This window comes from Cyprinus carpio, chromosome B20 (assembly GCF_018340385.1).
Source record: "Cyprinus carpio isolate SPL01 chromosome B20, ASM1834038v1, whole genome shotgun sequence".
Taxonomy (NCBI): Eukaryota; Metazoa; Chordata; class Actinopteri; order Cypriniformes; family Cyprinidae; genus Cyprinus; species Cyprinus carpio.
Genome location: NC_056616.1, coordinates 20,157,038 through 20,175,155, shown reverse-complemented (window position 1 = coordinate 20,175,155; position 18,118 = coordinate 20,157,038). Strand labels below are relative to the sequence as shown.

The following is an 18,118-nucleotide window of genomic DNA, read 5'->3' as shown; positions in this document are numbered from 1 at the left end:
GAAAACAGTTGTGATAGGTGTGCAAGAGTTCTTTATTTATTATAATGAAATGTTTTAAAGACTTCAGAAATTGAAGTAAGCAAACCTTTTTGAGAGGAATGGTCTGAATCCATTCCATAGTGTTCACATCAAACACATCCACTGCATTTTCACTGTAGACTGAGAGGTAGGGGGCGTTGTAGCCTGCGAGATGTAAATCATCCACAAGGTCAATCTAACAAAACCTTTTCACAGCCACACCCTGACCCTCATCTTTAACCCCTAAGTGTAAATAGATTCTCTCACTCACAGCAGGTGGTGGGCATCGCGGGCCACATCAGCTCCTGTTGGCGCGAGCGTCTGCCATGTGTGTCCACATACACTGCAATTTTGCTGAAGCAGAGCAACAGTTCTTTATTGGAGATTTCCACTGCACAAAGGGCATCCAAGTTGTCTGCTCTAATAAACGCCAACGTGGGGTCATCTGGGTGAAGTAAGCTGACCGGAGGTGCATCTCCATGCAAACTGCAGCGCATGAAGCCCGCTTGATAGCCTACACATAATTGCTGGCCGAAGAGCGCCATCCACTGGACAGTTCCTGGAGCCTGATATATATAAAGGGCTGTTGATATTGCTGTGTATGCTAGCACACAAAATGATCTTTGTGATCTATGAACACTATTTACAATCAGGCTGCATATACTTGATTTGAAAAAATGAGAAGAGTTTTGAATACTGTACTTGTATGTCCACCAGATGGCAGTAGCGAGATTTGCTCTTGTTAACTTCATAGCAGGAGATCTGCCGTTTAATGGCGAGGCAGAAGCAGGTGCTATTGCGCACCACACCAGACACCAGCGCCTGACAGTTTTTAGTATCTGCCACCTTATTCTTGCCAATCTCCCTCCCATCGAGCCCCGCCATGGGGACCAGACACACTTGTCGGTTCCTGCCCGAGATGACGGCCATTAGGTGCTCTGTGGGCATCAGTTCTACGTGATGCACTTTCTTAATGTCACCCACGCGAACAATTTCTAGCAGAAAGAACAAAAATGTTCAATGAATGTTGGTCTTGCATCAGTTATTTCAGTTTTAATGGACTTGTGGTTCAGCAATGGTAGTGCACTGTTTAAAACAGTTAGAACTGTTAAATCTTATTTTGAGAGTTTACAACCTTTAATAGATGTCTGCTCTGATAAACAGGAAAAATAGAAAAAAAAAACATTGATTTATCTGCTTTCATGCAAAGAAAGGTAATTCACTCTTAAAAAATAACCATTATCTGTTACTCTCACAGACTGGGTTCTACATTTTCCATCATGCTCTATTTTTATCTGTCGTTGTTTTCATTCTCCCTAAAATTATGTAAACGCCTGGCATTCCAATGCAATAGACTAATTTTTTCTGTCAAAATGATGGAGAGCATGTCAGTGTTTTTAACATTTGGGAATTACAGAAATTTTACCTCAACTACCCTGAAGCGACCTGGCAGCTCATACATCAGACTTTCCGAGGTTTAAACCAACAAACTTTAAGTGACCAGTCTAGATTTTTGACCAACAAGCCACAAACCTTCAGTTTATTGGGCAATGAAGAAATAGGAGGATTAATGAAGGAAGTTTTACCGTCTTTGGTGACGTGGATTACAAACAGGCCTTCCTCATTCCCCAAAGCAACCCGTTCATGGTCTAAACAGAAATTGTGACAATCAAACATTTTGGATTAAACACTTGGTAAGAGTATCAGTATTTGCTCTTTGGCATAGTGTTGATATGACAAGACAAGTTTTGTGTGTCTCTGTACCTATAATAGCAGCAGTCTGGGTGGTTTTGATGAGAGGAAGAGTGCTGTCATACGCTTCTTTAGGCACATACACGAAGCGCTCCTTCAGCTTGTTTTTCCTCATTATGCGGTGCAGTTCATTCAGAGCGCACACCCACTTCGACCTCTCTTGCTCATTGTCAGCAAGGATCAGGATGCATGTCTTCTGACTGGAGGAGGCAGACAGCTGAGATGCTGTTACCTATGAGAAATGAACGGAGAACAACGTATGAAAAGCAATTCAGAACTGTCTTGAAATGAAATTACTAATGACTGCCTGAGGCTATAGTTAGATTATTACATAATCGCCTGATCGCTATTATTTGATCTGTGATATTTTGAAGAAACCATTGTGAGAAAAAATGCTTGATGAAAGAGGAAAGTGAAGAATTTAGGACAAAAAATTAATTCCTATTCCTATTCTACAAAGGCACAATGCAATTATTACATCAACACTGGAAGTAAGACAAATGGCCAAAAATAGTTGTTCAAACAGATCAAAGTTTTAGAGTTCCGCTTTTGGTTATTACAACATTAGACAAAATGTGTAGTTATTGCATTTTGCATTTCTATGGCAATAACAACAACAATATATATCATAATTTTACTACAAAATAATCGAAAGAAATACTTTCATAAGCACTTTTTACAATATTGTTATTCATACCAGTCTCCCCCTGTACAGTATTTACGAACAAATGCCAAGTTCAACAAAAAATGAAAATGACATTTTTCATGGTATACACTACCTTTTAAAATTTGGAGTCAGATTTAAAAACAAAAAGTATTATTATAACGATTTCCACAATAATACTAAGCAAAACAACTTCAAAATAATAATAAAAAATGTATTTGTCATAGAAAAATGATAGAATGTCAGAAAAAGAGATTCTACAGTGAGAAATCACAAATTGCATGTACGCTCTTACCCTAAAAATACAGGGGATATCCTTCTTGTTAGCATGGATGACATCAGACTCCAGAACAGAGCTGGCGGAAAACTCTTCATCCCTGCTCAGGATAAAAGCATGTACAAGTACAATATATGAAATATTTGACTTCAATATTTTAGCATCACATTTGAATGAAGATCTCCCTCACCTCATGTCAATGACCTGGTTAACTATAACACCAGGTTGGGCACCTTTCCCTTCTCCAAGCTCATACAGGAAAAGTTTGAAGTCACATACCACTGCCAAGACCCTCTGCCAACCCTTTTTCACTCCTGTGGGCTTTGGTATCTGCAAAAGACAGTCAAAGCTCCATTACAAAAAAAAAAAAACTCAAAGTTTGTGGCCTATAGTATTTAGGTCATTTCTGAACCCCATATATAAAAAAAGAATGGTCAACGGGGAATAGAATATGAAGAGCAAAGTTTATTTAGCAACTCTTACCCTAAGATGGCCCTCATATGCAGTCCCAATGCCCCTCTGAGTGTCAATTCCCAGTTTTCCCTTGGTTTGGTCTGGTGCGACGGGGCACACAGAGGGTGCTTTATCAGCACAGGTGACGTGACAGGAGAAGTTGCAGACTGTAAGGAGAAATGAAAGACAATGACAGTGAGTATTACGGAGCATTCTGCCAATAAGGCATCCTTGGATTGGAGAACATTTAGTAAACCTGAAAGGTTCACCCTTATTTTTGTTTCCAAACCTGCATGACTTTATTTCTTCAGTGGAACACAATAAGGGAAATATTAAAGATTTATTTTGGTTCTCCTTGTGTGTTCCTCAGAAGAAATAAAGTCATAGGGCTTTTAACATCTAGAAAATTAAAAAAATATAACATTTTTACTGTCGTTTCTAATACATTAAACACCCAGACTCCTTTCTTTTCTGTTGTCTCACCTTCACAGATGCAGCCCTGACGGATAAGTCCCACCATTAGAGAGGTACACTGGGCACATTTGGTGGGAACGGTGAAGGTCTTCACACTAAATTGGTGCGCCTTGGGCTGTGGAGCAGAGAACATCAGCAATGTAATTAACCATAACCATATCCGTAGATGTTTTAATAGAAAGATTACAGCATTAAGACAAATGTTAGACAATAGGATTAGACTATAGCACAATACAGTATTATAGCACAATACTTATTTTTGCTGGAAATTCATGAACAAATGGTTTATAATATTAAACAACCATATGGTAATGCATATTTCTGGATAATCTACTTAAATTAATACTTAAAGCAGTTCTGCAGCACAAATATAGAACTTTATGGAATAGTAAAATGATTACAATACTACACTACAGTTCAAATATTTGAGGTCAGTAAAAAAAATCTTAATTTTATTCAGCAAAGAAGCAAATTATTTGTTTTATAATACATATATAGACATTCATAAGGTTTCAAATAAATGCTGTTTATAAATAAATCCTAAAAATAGAATAATAAATGTTTCTTATGCACCCAATCAGCATATTAGAATGATTTCAGAAAGATCATGTGTCAAGACTGAAGCAACGGCTGCTGAAAATTCAGCTTTACCATCACAGAAATACAGTAATTAACATTTTGAACATACTCAAATAGAAAACAGTTATTTCTAACTCTAATAATATTTCACAACTTTATTGTTACCGGCCTTGGTGAGCATAAGACTTGTTTCAAAAAATATTTGAAAAATAGTGTAATTATACAGATTGACATTGTTATAATGTAAACAGTTACCTTAGGTGATGAGTGTCCCAAGCTCCCATAGCCGGATCTTCCTGTTGGAGTCTGAAGACTACGTGACGTGTGGTCAATCAACTAGGAGGAGGACACCAACACATGAGTACATTTTGTTATATAAACAGAAGTAATGGTAAGAGTTAAAGGAATAACTGACTCAAAATTAAAATTCTTTTCTTTCTTCTGTGAAACACAAAAACATTAATCTTAAATGCTGGATCAGACTGGATCATTTTAATTATATGGAAAATAGTGGCCCGTGCATCTGCTTTTGTGCTTCACAGAAAAAAAAAAAAAAAAAAACAGCATATGAGTCTGGAATAACATGAGGGCAATTAAATAGTTTTTAAATTTTTAGGTAGACTATTCCTTTAAGAGTCCAAATGATACCTCAATAGGCTCCATGTCACTGGCAGAGGATGGGGAGCGTGAGCGTGATATACGCCGAGATCTTGAGTCTTCATCTCGTGATGGAGTGTTGGAGGGAGTGAAATCTGCCGAGTCAAGCTAAGATACAAAAAGATGGTAATTATACAAAATGTGTCATGCGGCACAGACTGTAATACCAGAAGAATATGCCACCATGCAGAGCGAAACACACTCACGGCGGTACATAGAGCTTATCATGACAATAATATTTTTACTGGAATTACACCCTCTAAGCAGAACAAAGCATGTGCACCCAGGCACCAAGCCAATGAGTGAAGGCACAATACACCCACTACACAGAGACCACACACCAACTACACATGCAAGACGGAATGAAAGGCAGAAACAGCATGAGGAGAAAAAAAACAACAAACTCATGGAACTACATGGAAAACAATAAAGGGAAGCATATCCACAATTAATGAGGGTCTTACATTAAAGTGATCTGTAAAGGATTAGTTTACAGAAACGTGAAAATTCATTCATCATTTGCTGACTGTCATGTCTTTCCAAACCTGTATGATTTCTGTATAACTTTTCAACAACTTTCTGACCATCTTTGAAAGAGAAAGAAGACAGTGAAAACTTATTCTGTGCACCATGGAGAAAAACCGTACGAGGTTTGGATCGACAAAATGGTCAGTAAATAATGTGAAACTGATCATTTTAAGAAATCAACTTTTATACAACTTATAGTATTTTCTTTTTAATCTCTATACATGTGCAAAAGTTAAAATTAGATCCAAATATTAAGCCAAGTAAATGAATTCTATGCGTTTCCATTGAAATGGGCTTTTAGAATGTACCATAAAAGCACATGGTATGGAGAATAAACCACCAAGTTTAATTAACTAACCCAGTCAATAAACCAGATTCTCTGAAGTATATTAATATACAACACTTCAATCACATATATGGTTCATATGTGTTTCAACAGATGAAAGAAAGGTTCCCAAACACATTTCAGATGCATTTAAGCATTAAAGGTCTCATGCAATACAGATATCACCACAATCAGAGCTGTAACCCATGCAGTTTGCAAAACAGGCCGTCACAACCTCAGGAAAAAATATGACAGAGGGGGGATTTGGCTGTGACACAGGACAAAAACAGGTCTTACACGTCTGGTTTTGCTTCCAGGACCAAAAGCGGGTGATCGCTTTATATGGAGAGAGAAATAAAGATGAGAGGAGAGTCAAACTTCATGTACAAGTGTCAGCTGGATAAGATCATGGCCTGGGATGGAAGATTGGAGAACGGAGGGAAGGGAATGAGGGCATGTAAGAACACGTCTAATCTGTGGTTGGATTTCTGGGCATAGTTTACATGCACAAAGGAATCACTTCACATCAAAGAACTCCAAGGAGTCACTACCACAAGACACTGGAGTGGATGTAGGATCAGATAACTACAGCATAACCATGAACTATATCACTGGTAGAACATAAAATGCATTGAATAAAAGTATGAATAAAAAGTATTAGTGTAGTGAAAAATGTCCCTTGTTACCCTTTATTTGTCTGTGCTATGTACTTTTATACTTATTTGAATGTTGTGCTATTAGCTTAGCATGCCAAACTGTATTAGAATCAATTACGAGTTGAGTTGAGTTTGGTATTCTGGTATTATTCCTGTGGGAGTTTCATAACTGAAGTAGGGCCTTTACGTGTCTGCATTTAAATCTGTTAAATGAATGATGCAAAAAGACATTCCACTATAACATGGCTGAAGAAGAACTTACATCTTCCCAAAATTCAACTAAAGAAGACGAAGAGGAAGAAAATGAGTCCTGATGGACAACAGAATGAGAAAAAAAAAAAAAAAAACAATAACCATACACATTACGACAGGAGAAAAAACAGAAAATAATAAAACAGATCAGGATGTGTCAGAAGAATACAGAAAACATGTAAAAAAAAAAAACGTAAATAAGAATGATGAGAAAGATTTCTTTGGAAACCAGAGTGAACCTCTATGCAGATAGTCTCATGAACAACACCTGGGATCTCAAACTTACATCAAACTGATCCAGAGCAGAAGTGGGCGCATTGAGAAACGCCAAGAAAGAATTCTGGGAATCCTGATGCTTCACTCCTAAAAATGACAGAATCTTATCAAAACACATTTTTAAAATCTCATCAAATTAGTATGTAGCATAGCCAGAAATGTTTTTTATGTCACATCATGAAAAGCAATGCTGAGTAGGTTGGCAATTAACTGAAATCAGTTTAAGAACTAAAATTACTCAAATTAAATGAAAATAAAAATAGCTATTTAGGAATAAATAAATAAAAAAAATGTAAAATTATTGAAACTAAATAAAAAAAACAATTTAATATTTAAAATATTAATAAATGTTAAAAAAATATATAAATAACAATAAAATAACACTGATCTCCACCTCTCCTCAGTCTCAGCTCCTCTGTCTCCTTCCTCAGCCTCTCAATTTCTGCAAGCAGCTCCTGGTTTCTACTTTCGGAATCTTGCAATTTACTGTAAGATAAAAATAACAGACAAAAAACTATGTCACTCTATTTAAATTCACCTCATTCGAAAAGAGAGTGAACAAAATAAGCTAAATTTAGCTAAAGCTCTGCTGAAGTTAATTTTAAAACTATGCACATAAAGAGTGAAACGAATGTTGATTGAGCTGAAAAAAGTTATCGGACTTTAAATGAAATCAGCAAACCAGATCTCTAGTTTCAGCAGAGTTGAGCAGAACTATGCTGATATGTGTGGTCTTACCATTCTGTGGCAATGCTGGATGCTTTGACTTTGTTAAGCTCGTCCTGGATGGACTGTTTGGCTCTGATCTCGGCATCCAGCGCAGACTGCAGCTCCAGACGTGCAGACATGTCCAGCTTTGCAAAGCGCCTCATCTTCCACGGCATGTCCTAACAAATCGAGAAAGAAGCCCACCACATCAGGCATGCAGGAAAATGAGAATACGGGTTTCATCTTTATATGCTGTGTGCATGTCTCACCGTTCCTCTGGCTCCCAAGCTGGTGCTCCTGAGCCCTTCAAGCTCCTCTGTCATTTTTGTGGCTAGAGCTTGGAGGTAACCACGAGCATCTTTCTCATCGCTCACCCTGTATAGATTAGTTTAGTTTTAGTTTGACATAAACCACAAAATGTGTATATGCAACTGTATTTAAGTGATGAATGGTGAAATTATCTGCATGATCTGGATCCACAAGGCCATGCAGACATGGGTAAAGGTCATCATTATCATGCATCTTTTTCTGCAAGTGTGATATCACGTGGCTGCAGGTAGGGGGCTCCACTCACCACTGGATGATCTCAGTGATCTGGGCCTCCCAATGTGCAACACTCTCCTTCTTATCAGCCAACTCTCTCATCTCCTCCTCCAGCTGCCTGTGACTACTGCTGAGCTGCTCATACATAGAGCTCAGCTGAAAAGAGAAAAAGAAACCACAAAGAGTTAACAACAGAAAAGTAAAGACGCGAGGAAGCAGATGGATAGTCATTGGGTGGATATGAGGGCACTGCAGTTAAGGTGGTTGTTAGCATGTTGCTACCAGTGTTGTTATGGTTAACTAAAACTAAAACAACAAAAAACATAAACTGAAAAAAAGCTCAAATAACTTTATTATAATTATAAATATTATAGATTTTTATCATATTACTGCATAGTTGTATTATATAATAAAATTTAACTTAAAAAAAATCAATGACGGCTAACCTTGACAAGCAGTAAAATAATTAAATATAGCAAAAACATAAAAATAAAGCTAAAAATAAATTTAAAATAAATACTAAGTATATAAATAATTATAATAATTAAAATAAAAACACATAAAATTACCAGAACTTAATTACAAGAACTTAAACTAAAATCTAAAAATTTATTTTATTTTATTTTAAACATATTTAGTTGGTAACCAAGCAAGCACTGACTTTGTATGTCAGTAGTATGGAATACTGTCAACTGTCTACTATCAACTGTTTGGTTACCAATATTCTTCAAATTTCTTCTTTGCATTCAATAGAAGGAAGAAACTCATACACGTTTGGAATAGCTTGAGAGTGACTAAATAATGACAATTTTCATTTTTGGGTGAACTATCCCTTTAAGTATAAATCTACGCCAGTTTTTCTCTCATTTTATCATCTAATCAATTAGAAAAATAATAGCGCAGTTTGTCATTTATCCCAGATCAACTTTACTAGCTTTCATTGCTTCTTTGTTCTTTGTGGAAAGTGAACATTGTACAAAAGACAGGAAGCAAACATAATATGTTATGGCGAGTCCATGCAAAACCTCTGCAGTGCTCTTTGATCGGAATGTGAATTTATTCAGGCATTTCACATCCTGGTTCAATTCCTTCCAAATGCCATCATTCTTGCTTATGTTTCTAAACCTCATCCAATCTGGCATTTGACATGACAGCTCTGGCCGGCTCGCTATTGTTTTAAACTGCCTTTGTGTTTTGGGTTTACAGGTATTTTTACGAAATGAATAATGTTTAATATCCATGCCACCAAAAACAAGGAGCCCTTTAATATTTGATATGTCCAAACTTGCAGAATTATTTGACTGGCTGATTCCGATTTTAAGCGGCAGTCCAAAGTAAACAGTGGCTGAGCCAAGACGCAATTTTGTGTAAGTGTGTGTGGTTACGATCTCCCTCTAGGAATGTTAGCAGATTTGGGGAAAGAGTGCCAGAGGAGAAGGGGGAATTTCAGGGGTTTGATGTATACTTTTTGTGATGAAAGAGACACAGGCTAATGAATATCATGAGTAGGTACATGTGTTTGTGAGAGCGATAGAGATCTCACTTTCTCCACTTCACTTGCGAGCTTCTTGTTTTCGTCTGTCAGATGGGCTCTCTCCCTATCGTACTTCTGCTTGTGCTCCGTCTCAAACTCCTCTCGCTCAGTTTGGCTGTTACAAACACAACAATGAACATGAGGAAGTTTACAGTACAGCTACATTCTGCCACTATGGAAATTCAATGTAAAGAAACAGATCTACAGGTTCACACTGGTGGCCCAACAAGCTGTTGGTCTCATATGACCATGGAATGTTCACAGACCATGGTTCTTATATTCACTATATTCAATTTCAGATTTATGCCTCTAAATGTCATATAAAAACAATCTGGTGCATCTGATTGGCTCTTTCTGCCTAAGTGGGCGGCAGACAAGAAAAGCTGTAAATATCTGCGTATATGCAAAGGCTGAATGTGCCAGCAGCTGTAAGATTACATGATGCTTTTCCTGACAATGTAAAGAAACTGCATAAAACCCTGTCACATATAGTCACACGTGTACCTTTCTCTGCGGGTTTTCTCCAGTTTGTCTTTGAGCATGAGAATCTCTTTCTGGAATGTGAGGTGTTGACCTTCAGCATCATGTAGCTCCTTCTTCAGGCCCTTCAGCTCGCTGCTGTGGAGAGTCTCTCGGCGACACAACTCCTCCTCGTACTGCACGTTCTTCTTGTCCAGCTCTGCCCGTATGCGCATCAGCTCCTGCTGTTGGTCTGAGCTTGCCGCTGCGTGAGGCGGCCCAGCTTGCTTCAACTGCTGTAGGAGGATCGAGACATATGTAAGTATGAAGTGAAAGAAAGCACTAAGAGAATGAGAGGAAAGAAGGAAAATGGGAGCAAACGAGATCTAAAAGAGTTTTTCATGTGTATGTATATACATATTATGTACTGTATGTATTTACACCAGTAGAGATTTTGGACTATCATCTTTATCACAGTTACATGCTCACGTGACATTGCTGTGCTACGTGGTCATAAAAACTCATCGTTTGCATGTGTTTTTTTAAACATTGTGGTTTAATTTTGATTTTATTGAATAAATAATTTGATTTTAAACAGTTGAGACAGTGTTCAGAGAGTACGGGAGTATTGAACTTATATGAGTTATTTTTGCCATTTTATAAACATTGAAAGGTTAAATACACACACTTGTGTGCCCGTTTTTGCAAGTATCCTCACAAACAGAGTTTTTGGTCTTAAGGAAAGCAAACAGCTGAGAAGGAAAACATGTGTAACAGAATATCAGATATGGGCGGCTCTTAAAGTGACAGCAGTCTAATATCCCTGCTGTCTGTCATTCATGTTAATCTCTCACTGCTCTTGACTAAATCACTTTTGTAACTACTCATGAATTGTCACCTTCATCCCTTCCAGTTCCTCCTCCAACTGTCTGCTGTACTGTTCGGTTCTCTCTCGTAGCTTTCTCTCTTTCTGAGCTTCTGCTGCTTGCTCCTCGGCCTGGGCCTCCAACTGAGGGGAAAACACCACAAACATCAAATACGCAGCCAACAAATCCACAAATATGATACCACTGATGATTGCTGGGGCACTGCATCAAAATTACAAACATGCTGACTTGGCTTATATAAAGAGGTCAAACAGCAGTAAGTTTTATTAAGTATACCTCTTTGCGCATTCTCTCAGCTTTGCGAATCTCTAGCCGTAGAGCCTCTAGTTTCTGCGAAATTCCTTCTGTCTCCTCCTCTTTGTCTCTGAACTGTCGGCTCAACCGCTGCTTTTGTGAGCGCAGATCGCTCAGCTGCTCGTTCAGCTCAGAGAACTCCTCTATGGCCATCTTCTTTTGACTGTGAGCCTCCTTTAGCTCCTTCCCCTGAGCCTTCACTTTCTCTGCCAACTCCAGCAGCTCCTTCACATATTCATTACAGAGTCAAAGTTATCATACCTTAAGGCTGGAATGCACTACACAACTATTTCCCAGATATTTCCCCTGACCTGCAGACTGGACAAGTAAATGCTAGCTACCGAAAGTCAGAGTCAATCTGCAGATTTTGGGCAGTCAGAGTTTACAGATTTCAGAGAAAATCACGTAGTGCATTATGGACACTTTTTTAGCTTCAGATTATGATTCCATCCAGTTGGAAGATATCAGACACATTTGATATTTTGTTTTCATTGGTCATGTGTCTTCCTACTAATGTGACACAATTCTGCATTAATTTGTTATGTTCAGTATGACTAATGCGTTTAATGCATGATGCCCAATATTTCTCAGTAACAATTTACAAAGTTGATCCCTAGCATTTTAAAATATGTTCTATAAGTTAATGAGTAATCTGTTAAACAGCATGGTTAAAGATTAGTCAGCTCATGTCACTGTTACCATTATACTATGCCAGCAGCAGTCACAAACAGGGGAACTAGTTGGTCTTTTATGACAATTACACTGAAAAAAAAACAAAAAAAAAAAAACAGACACAGCACAGACCATCTTTAAGTGGTTAACTGGTCTCCCAGTCCATCCAAGCTGTCTTCTAATGGTTTTATAGGAGTTCCAGACATTTTTTAACAGATTAACAAGCTGAACATCATCTTGCCCAGGTTGGAAGACCAGCTAGACTGGTTTAAACCATCTAACACAAGTAAATCTTAGACTAACTACTTTAAGATGTAATTTAGAATCCTCATTTTTGGATTAAAGGCCAACATGATTAGAGTTGGTAAACCACCTTGGATCACCTGGTGGGGGCGTGGTTGAGCTAGTTATCCATACTCCAAACATCTTGACCTAGTTGACAAGCTTCAGCACCCTAGACAAGTGCAGAAAGCAAGCTAACAGTATGATTTTATGCCTATTTTTAAAATACAACGGAATAGGTACCTTGTGCAGATCATCTTTCTCTTGCGTGACACTCTTCAGCTGTTTCTCTAAGCTCCTGATGACTTTAGAAGAGTCTTCCAGGTCTCTTCGAACCGTGCTGGCCTCCTCCAACTGCTGTTCCAGCTGACCAGAGTCTGATGTGACGAAACATTAAGCCAGGCTCAGTTTTGGGTCTAACTAGTTACTAAGTAATTAGTTACTGCAATTTTATTACTTTTTCCTTGAAAAAGTAAAGTAAGGGATTACTCTTATTTTTTCTGTAATTTAATTACAGTTACTTCTTATGTAATTGAACTTGTAGAACATTTATACAATACAATACAATAATGGATTTAACATCAAAATTTAAAGTCTAATCTTACAATGCATGCTTTTTATCTACCCTTCTCACTTTAAATACTTTGGTGAGTTAATAAGAATATTTGTAACACTTTATTGTCCAATTGTCACTATTAACTAGTTGGTTATTAGCATGAATATTACTGGGATTTTGGCTGTTTATTATTACTTAAAAAGCACATATTAATGCCTTATTCTGCAAGACCTTATTATAAATCCTTAATCCTACCCACTGCTTAAACTTAATTGTCAACAACTACTTTACTAAGTATTAATAAGCAGCACTTAGGAGTACATTGAGGCAAAAGTATTGTTAGTTCATAGTTAATAGTTAGTTAATAGTGAGAATTAAACCCTAACTTAAAGTGTGACCAGAAGAAATTATGTAAAATGTAATTAAATACTTTTTGGAGAGAGTAATTTGTGCAGTAATCTAATTACACCATTGTAGATGTAATTAGTAACTAGTAATGAATTACTTTTTTAGAGTAACTTACCCAACGCTTATAGAATCTTTGTCTAGAGATGTCACTACAGTCAAAGGGTAACCAACAGAGTACAATAAAGTCCCAAGAACCAGGACTGTGCCCTAAACTGAGCGAGTTCTAACACAATACCGAGCTCTCACCTGCTATCTGTTTCTTCAAGATGTTGATCTCACTCTTTAAACTCCGAATCTCTACCTCTTTATTGGCATTCACTGGGGCATCCGGATCAGGGTACTGCAGTGCCTGCACTGTTTGTGTGGACTCTAAGGGGAAAAGGATGTTTCAGAGAGACAGAAAGATAAAATATGATTTAATGTGGATGTGGTACTGCGCTCACCCTGTAGTTTACGCGTAAGTTCGGTCTTCTCCTGCTCTAGACGTTGGATCCTCCTCTCATAGGCCTCTGAGGCCAGGCTCTCCTCCAGGCTTCGCTGAAGCTCAGCATCTACCTGTGGTGGTCCAATAGACTCCCGCAGACACCCTCGATCTGATAGTGTGCTACAGAACCACATCACACAAGAAACTGCAGTTAAAATTTTGTGATGTGCACCATAAATCAAACTGTTTATGCTCACCAAAGCTACGTGTATTTGATTAAAAATACAGTAAAAAAAAAAAGTAATATTGTGAAATATTATTACAATTTAAAATTATTGTTCTCTATTTTAATATATTTTAAAGTATAATTTATTCCTGTGATGACTGATGAGTCGAATAATCCTTCAGAAATCATTCTAATGTACTGATTTGGTACTCAAGAAACATTTATCTTTGTTAAAAAAAAAGGTTAAGCTGCTCAGTATTTTTCGTGAAACTGTGATGCATTTTCAAGGACTCTATGATGAATGAAAAGTTCAAAAGAACTGCATTTATGTAACAATGTAACTGTCATATACATATATATATATATATATATATATATATATTTTTTTTTTTTTTTTTTTTATATATATATATATATTTTTTTTTTTTTTTTTTTTTTTTTTTTTTTTTTTTTACATACATTTCTAAAAAGGCAAGATGTATAAATATATGACTCACCATTTGCTTGTATAGGTGAAGCCTACAAATGGGAGGTGGTGTCCAGAAAATGCTGTGTGTGAAGGTGGGGGCAACGTCTCCTAAAATATTTTAGAAAACAATGCCTAAATTTATCAAAATAATCCAGTTCTGTATAGTGGCATATTTAAAAGGAAACATGTCTCTGCAAAAATCCATCAACCACACATTAAGGCACTTCTGTGGAATAAATAAATCAGCTTCAGGATAAAATTAGAAAGAAATTAGACACATACACAGTTTTTGAGGCAATCATCATCCACGTCAAAGTTGGAAGTGTCAGTGGGGCTGCTGACTTCGGGGATGTAAGGGGCTTCACATGTGCGGATGTTGTCCCAGTCGATGCCTGTAAAAAAGGGGTGCTGTTTGAAGTCATCAATCCCATTCTGGCCTAACCGGTGTTCTCTGCTGCAGATCAGCCGCCGGATGAGATCTTTAGCCTCCTCAGACACATCTGTCACCTGAAGTGGGAACTGGAAGCGCTCCTGAAAATGAAGGTGTTAAAACATACTTAATGCACAGTGCTACTCATTGAGACTCTCTTAAATATATCTGCCTATCTGCGCTAGGGACATGTGCTCCATTAGTTAATTCCCACACAGAACTAAATGAACCTTAATAAACAGGTGAATTTTTACCTCATCATTAGGTTGAGATGACTAATCCAGAATAAAATAGTGAAGAAAAGACAAAAATAATTTTTAATTCAAAACTTCTACAATCCACTCATGACTTTTTGTTTTATACCAAGAAACAGACACAAACAAATTATCCTGGTGAACTAAAAAAAGAACGGGTTACCTAGAAATTAAGCTACTCTACTGCAAACAGATTTCAGAAGAGGACCTCTACAATTAAAGGTGATATGTGTAATTTCTGCATTACCAGCATCACAAAACGGAACTTCATAAATAGCACTTGATTTCCTAAACAAGATAATGTTTTCATAGTATAGCTTTTTACACTATTCAGGGGAATGGCTTGCTTGTCTCTAAAGGAAGAATGCACAATATTTTAACACCTACAAATTACACATATCACCTTAAATACACATTGGAAAATAACAACACTGTCAAGTTACTGCACAGAATCACATGTTGGTCTAACAATGCAAACTAACCTTATGATTCATGATCTTTCCATAGGTCTCCACCAGAGATTCAGCATAAAAGGGCGTCTCTCCATACAGCATCTCATACATGCACACACCCAGAGACCACCAGTCACACTCCGGCCCGTACTTCCCCTTCCCGTCCTCCATAGCCTGCAAGATCTCTGGAGAGATGTAGTCCGGTGTCCCAACTGCCACAGAGGACTGGACCTGAGAGAAAACAGGAAATTATAACTTAATTAGACTTACTGAGCAAGGAATCATGTGCTTGACAATTCAGGATTGAAGATCAAACTCACTGTCCCATCTCCCATGAGCTTGAGGCATGAGCCAAAGTCAGCCAGCCGGATGTGACCGTTCATGTCCATCAGGATATTGTCTGGCTTAATATCCCTGATTACACATAAAACACAATCATAAACATTAATTCTCTAAACCAAAAAGAACCATAACAAAAAAGTCAAAGTACTATAGCGTCATGCTAAATGGATATGATAATCATTCATTGCCATGGTGTGTGCAAATCAATTAAATTAAATGATATAAATAAATTTATACATATTGTATTATTTGTTTATTTTTGTTATGATTTATGTTATGTGTATAAATAGTTAAATAAAAGGTGTATATATCAGACCACACTGGTACAGTGGTCTTTGGTGTCCTACTGAGGGTCAAAGGTCATGTACACGTGTCATCAGACTAAGCCGAACAGCTATCACTCTTGCTGTATTAAACTTACTCAAATAACAGCACAATTTGATTTCTAAACTGATGTTTCATACAATATCTGTTTAAGACGGCTAAGTTTATCTGTATCAATAAATCACACAGCTGTCCTCAGGCTGGTACAAGTACAGTGATGGCTGTCATAAAAGAGATAAGCAAAACTTTGAAGGGCACGCGCAGGCTATCTCACTTAAACGGCCGGGGGATTTACCAGTGTCAGCACATCATTAATCATAACAGCTCATAAACCCTAAAACTCAGCACTACTGACTTTTTTGTTGCGCTTTACAGCCATTGACATTTCAGACATTACAAACTCATACAGTTTGTGTGTGTGTGTGTGTGTGTGTGTGTGTGTGTGTGTGTGTGTGTGTGTGTGTGTGTGTGTGTGTGTGTGTAAGCTGTGATCTTCCAGCTTTGGCAGAGTTTTAGTACACTGAGTGAGGAGAGCAGTGGAAAGCACAGAGATTTTTTCTCTGAGTGTTGATTATTAATGCAAGATATGAAGAAATATATGTGTGCGTGTGTGAGGTGAGAGGCAGGAAGCCACCCCCTGCTGTCGAGCAGTTGAATAGAGGGCCAAAATGAACCATGTATGAGGCCTTTAACACAGAGAGGTCTGTCTGAGATTGTGGTAGGAACTCAGTGGGTGGTGGAACTCTTTTCATAATGGCTTGACCTCATCCACACCGAATAATGAAAAAATACTGTAGTCAACACTACAATGTTTATAATATACTGCACACCTGTTTGGGTGTCATGTTAGTAAGTAATTTAACCATTAAGAAATCACCCAGGATTTTTTAAATCACTGAAAACAAGCCTAAACTATTTATAAATGCAATAAGATTTCATTTAAAAACGTATTGTATACATATGATTTTAATTCATTTTAATATTTTAATATGTATATATCAACTATGAAATAAGTAAATATAACATATTTATTTCCTATATTTAACTATACACCACCATTCAAAAATCTCTGAAAGATGTAAGTTTTCGATCAAGTCTCTTATGCTCACTAAGGCTGCATTTATTTAATAAAAATTCAATACAAACAGTAATATTGTAAAATATTATTACAATCTGAAATAATTTTACGTTTTAATATGTTTTAAAATAATTTATATGTTTAATTATATTTTTAATTTGTTCATTTAAAAATTTGGTAATTTATTTCTGTGATGGCAAAGATAAATTTTTAGTAGTCATTATTATTCCAGTCTTCAGTGTCACATGATCCTGCAGAAGTCATTCTAATATGCTAAATTTGATGCTCAAGAAACACCTTATTCAATTCTTATTATTGTGACTGTTGAAAACAGTTTATTTGTCTGGAAAATGTGATACTTTTTATAGGATTCCTAAAAAAACATCTAAAGATACAAATGTTAAAAATTCAAAATTTTTGAATAGTAGTGTACCAGTATAATTAGATAAAGCACCCATATGAATTTAACAATTCAGAGACATTATTATTTCATTATTGTGGAAGATGAAAGCATTGTTTAACTTTAAAAAGTGATGAAATGACAACTTGCAATTGATGCATTAATTTTTCAGAAGGAAAATCATTACAGAATTTATGTACAGCTCCGTGGACACAATCAATTAGGTTGAGTTTATGTTTTAATTGAAACACAAAATATTTATAGATACATTTATATTTTTTCAATAGCAAAATCGAAGCTAATGCACAGCAGATCTCTCAACAGCTGTAATTCTGCAGACCATCCAGGCCCCAAACTTACTGAATCTGTCACTGAGGTCTTAAACTTTTTTTCTTTCCAAGAGGGTTTTGGCTTGATTGAGCCATTCTCACCGTCACGGTCCAGTGCCACAGAGCAAACATCAGA

General features: G+C 36.9%; 1 protein-coding gene across 6 annotated transcripts in view; it reads right to left on the bottom strand.

The window, feature by feature from the left end:
- The window catches only part of LOC109047453 (serine/threonine-protein kinase MRCK alpha-like), a 55,471-nt gene that overhangs the window by 6,255 nt on the left and 31,098 nt on the right, over positions 1-18,118 (bottom strand). For 3 of the 6 annotated variants that reach the window (XM_042747334.1, XM_042747330.1, XM_042747333.1), the window contains exons 6-33: positions 15,830-15,923; positions 15,540-15,740; positions 14,656-14,904; positions 14,402-14,481; positions 13,698-13,858; positions 13,501-13,623; positions 12,534-12,667; positions 11,319-11,561; positions 11,054-11,164; positions 10,201-10,451; positions 9,706-9,811; positions 8,194-8,318; positions 7,889-7,994; positions 7,650-7,798; positions 7,306-7,397; positions 6,922-6,998; positions 6,025-6,063; positions 4,866-4,982; positions 4,473-4,553; positions 3,648-3,753; positions 3,195-3,331; positions 2,902-3,041; positions 2,730-2,811; positions 1,783-2,002; positions 1,605-1,667; positions 721-1,013; positions 290-584; positions 86-183 (exon numbers count right to left, since the gene is read on the bottom strand). In XM_042747334.1, the coding sequence (XP_042603268.1) occupies positions 86-183; positions 290-584; positions 721-1,013; positions 1,605-1,667; positions 1,783-2,002; positions 2,730-2,811; positions 2,902-3,041; positions 3,195-3,331; positions 3,648-3,753; positions 4,473-4,553; positions 4,866-4,982; positions 6,025-6,063; positions 6,922-6,998; positions 7,306-7,397; positions 7,650-7,798; positions 7,889-7,994; positions 8,194-8,318; positions 9,706-9,811; positions 10,201-10,451; positions 11,054-11,164; positions 11,319-11,561; positions 12,534-12,667; positions 13,501-13,623; positions 13,698-13,858; positions 14,402-14,481; positions 14,656-14,904; positions 15,540-15,740; positions 15,830-15,923 (3,973 nt within the window). The remainder of the gene's footprint in view (positions 1-85; positions 184-289; positions 585-720; positions 1,014-1,604; positions 1,668-1,782; positions 2,003-2,729; positions 2,812-2,901; positions 3,042-3,194; positions 3,332-3,647; positions 3,754-4,472; positions 4,554-4,865; positions 4,983-6,024; positions 6,064-6,921; positions 6,999-7,305; positions 7,398-7,649; positions 7,799-7,888; positions 7,995-8,193; positions 8,319-9,705; positions 9,812-10,200; positions 10,452-11,053; positions 11,165-11,318; positions 11,562-12,533; positions 12,668-13,500; positions 13,624-13,697; positions 13,859-14,401; positions 14,482-14,655; positions 14,905-15,539; positions 15,741-15,829; positions 15,924-18,118) is intronic. The other 3 variants (XM_042747331.1, XM_042747335.1, XM_042747332.1) reach the window with 2 other exon arrangements.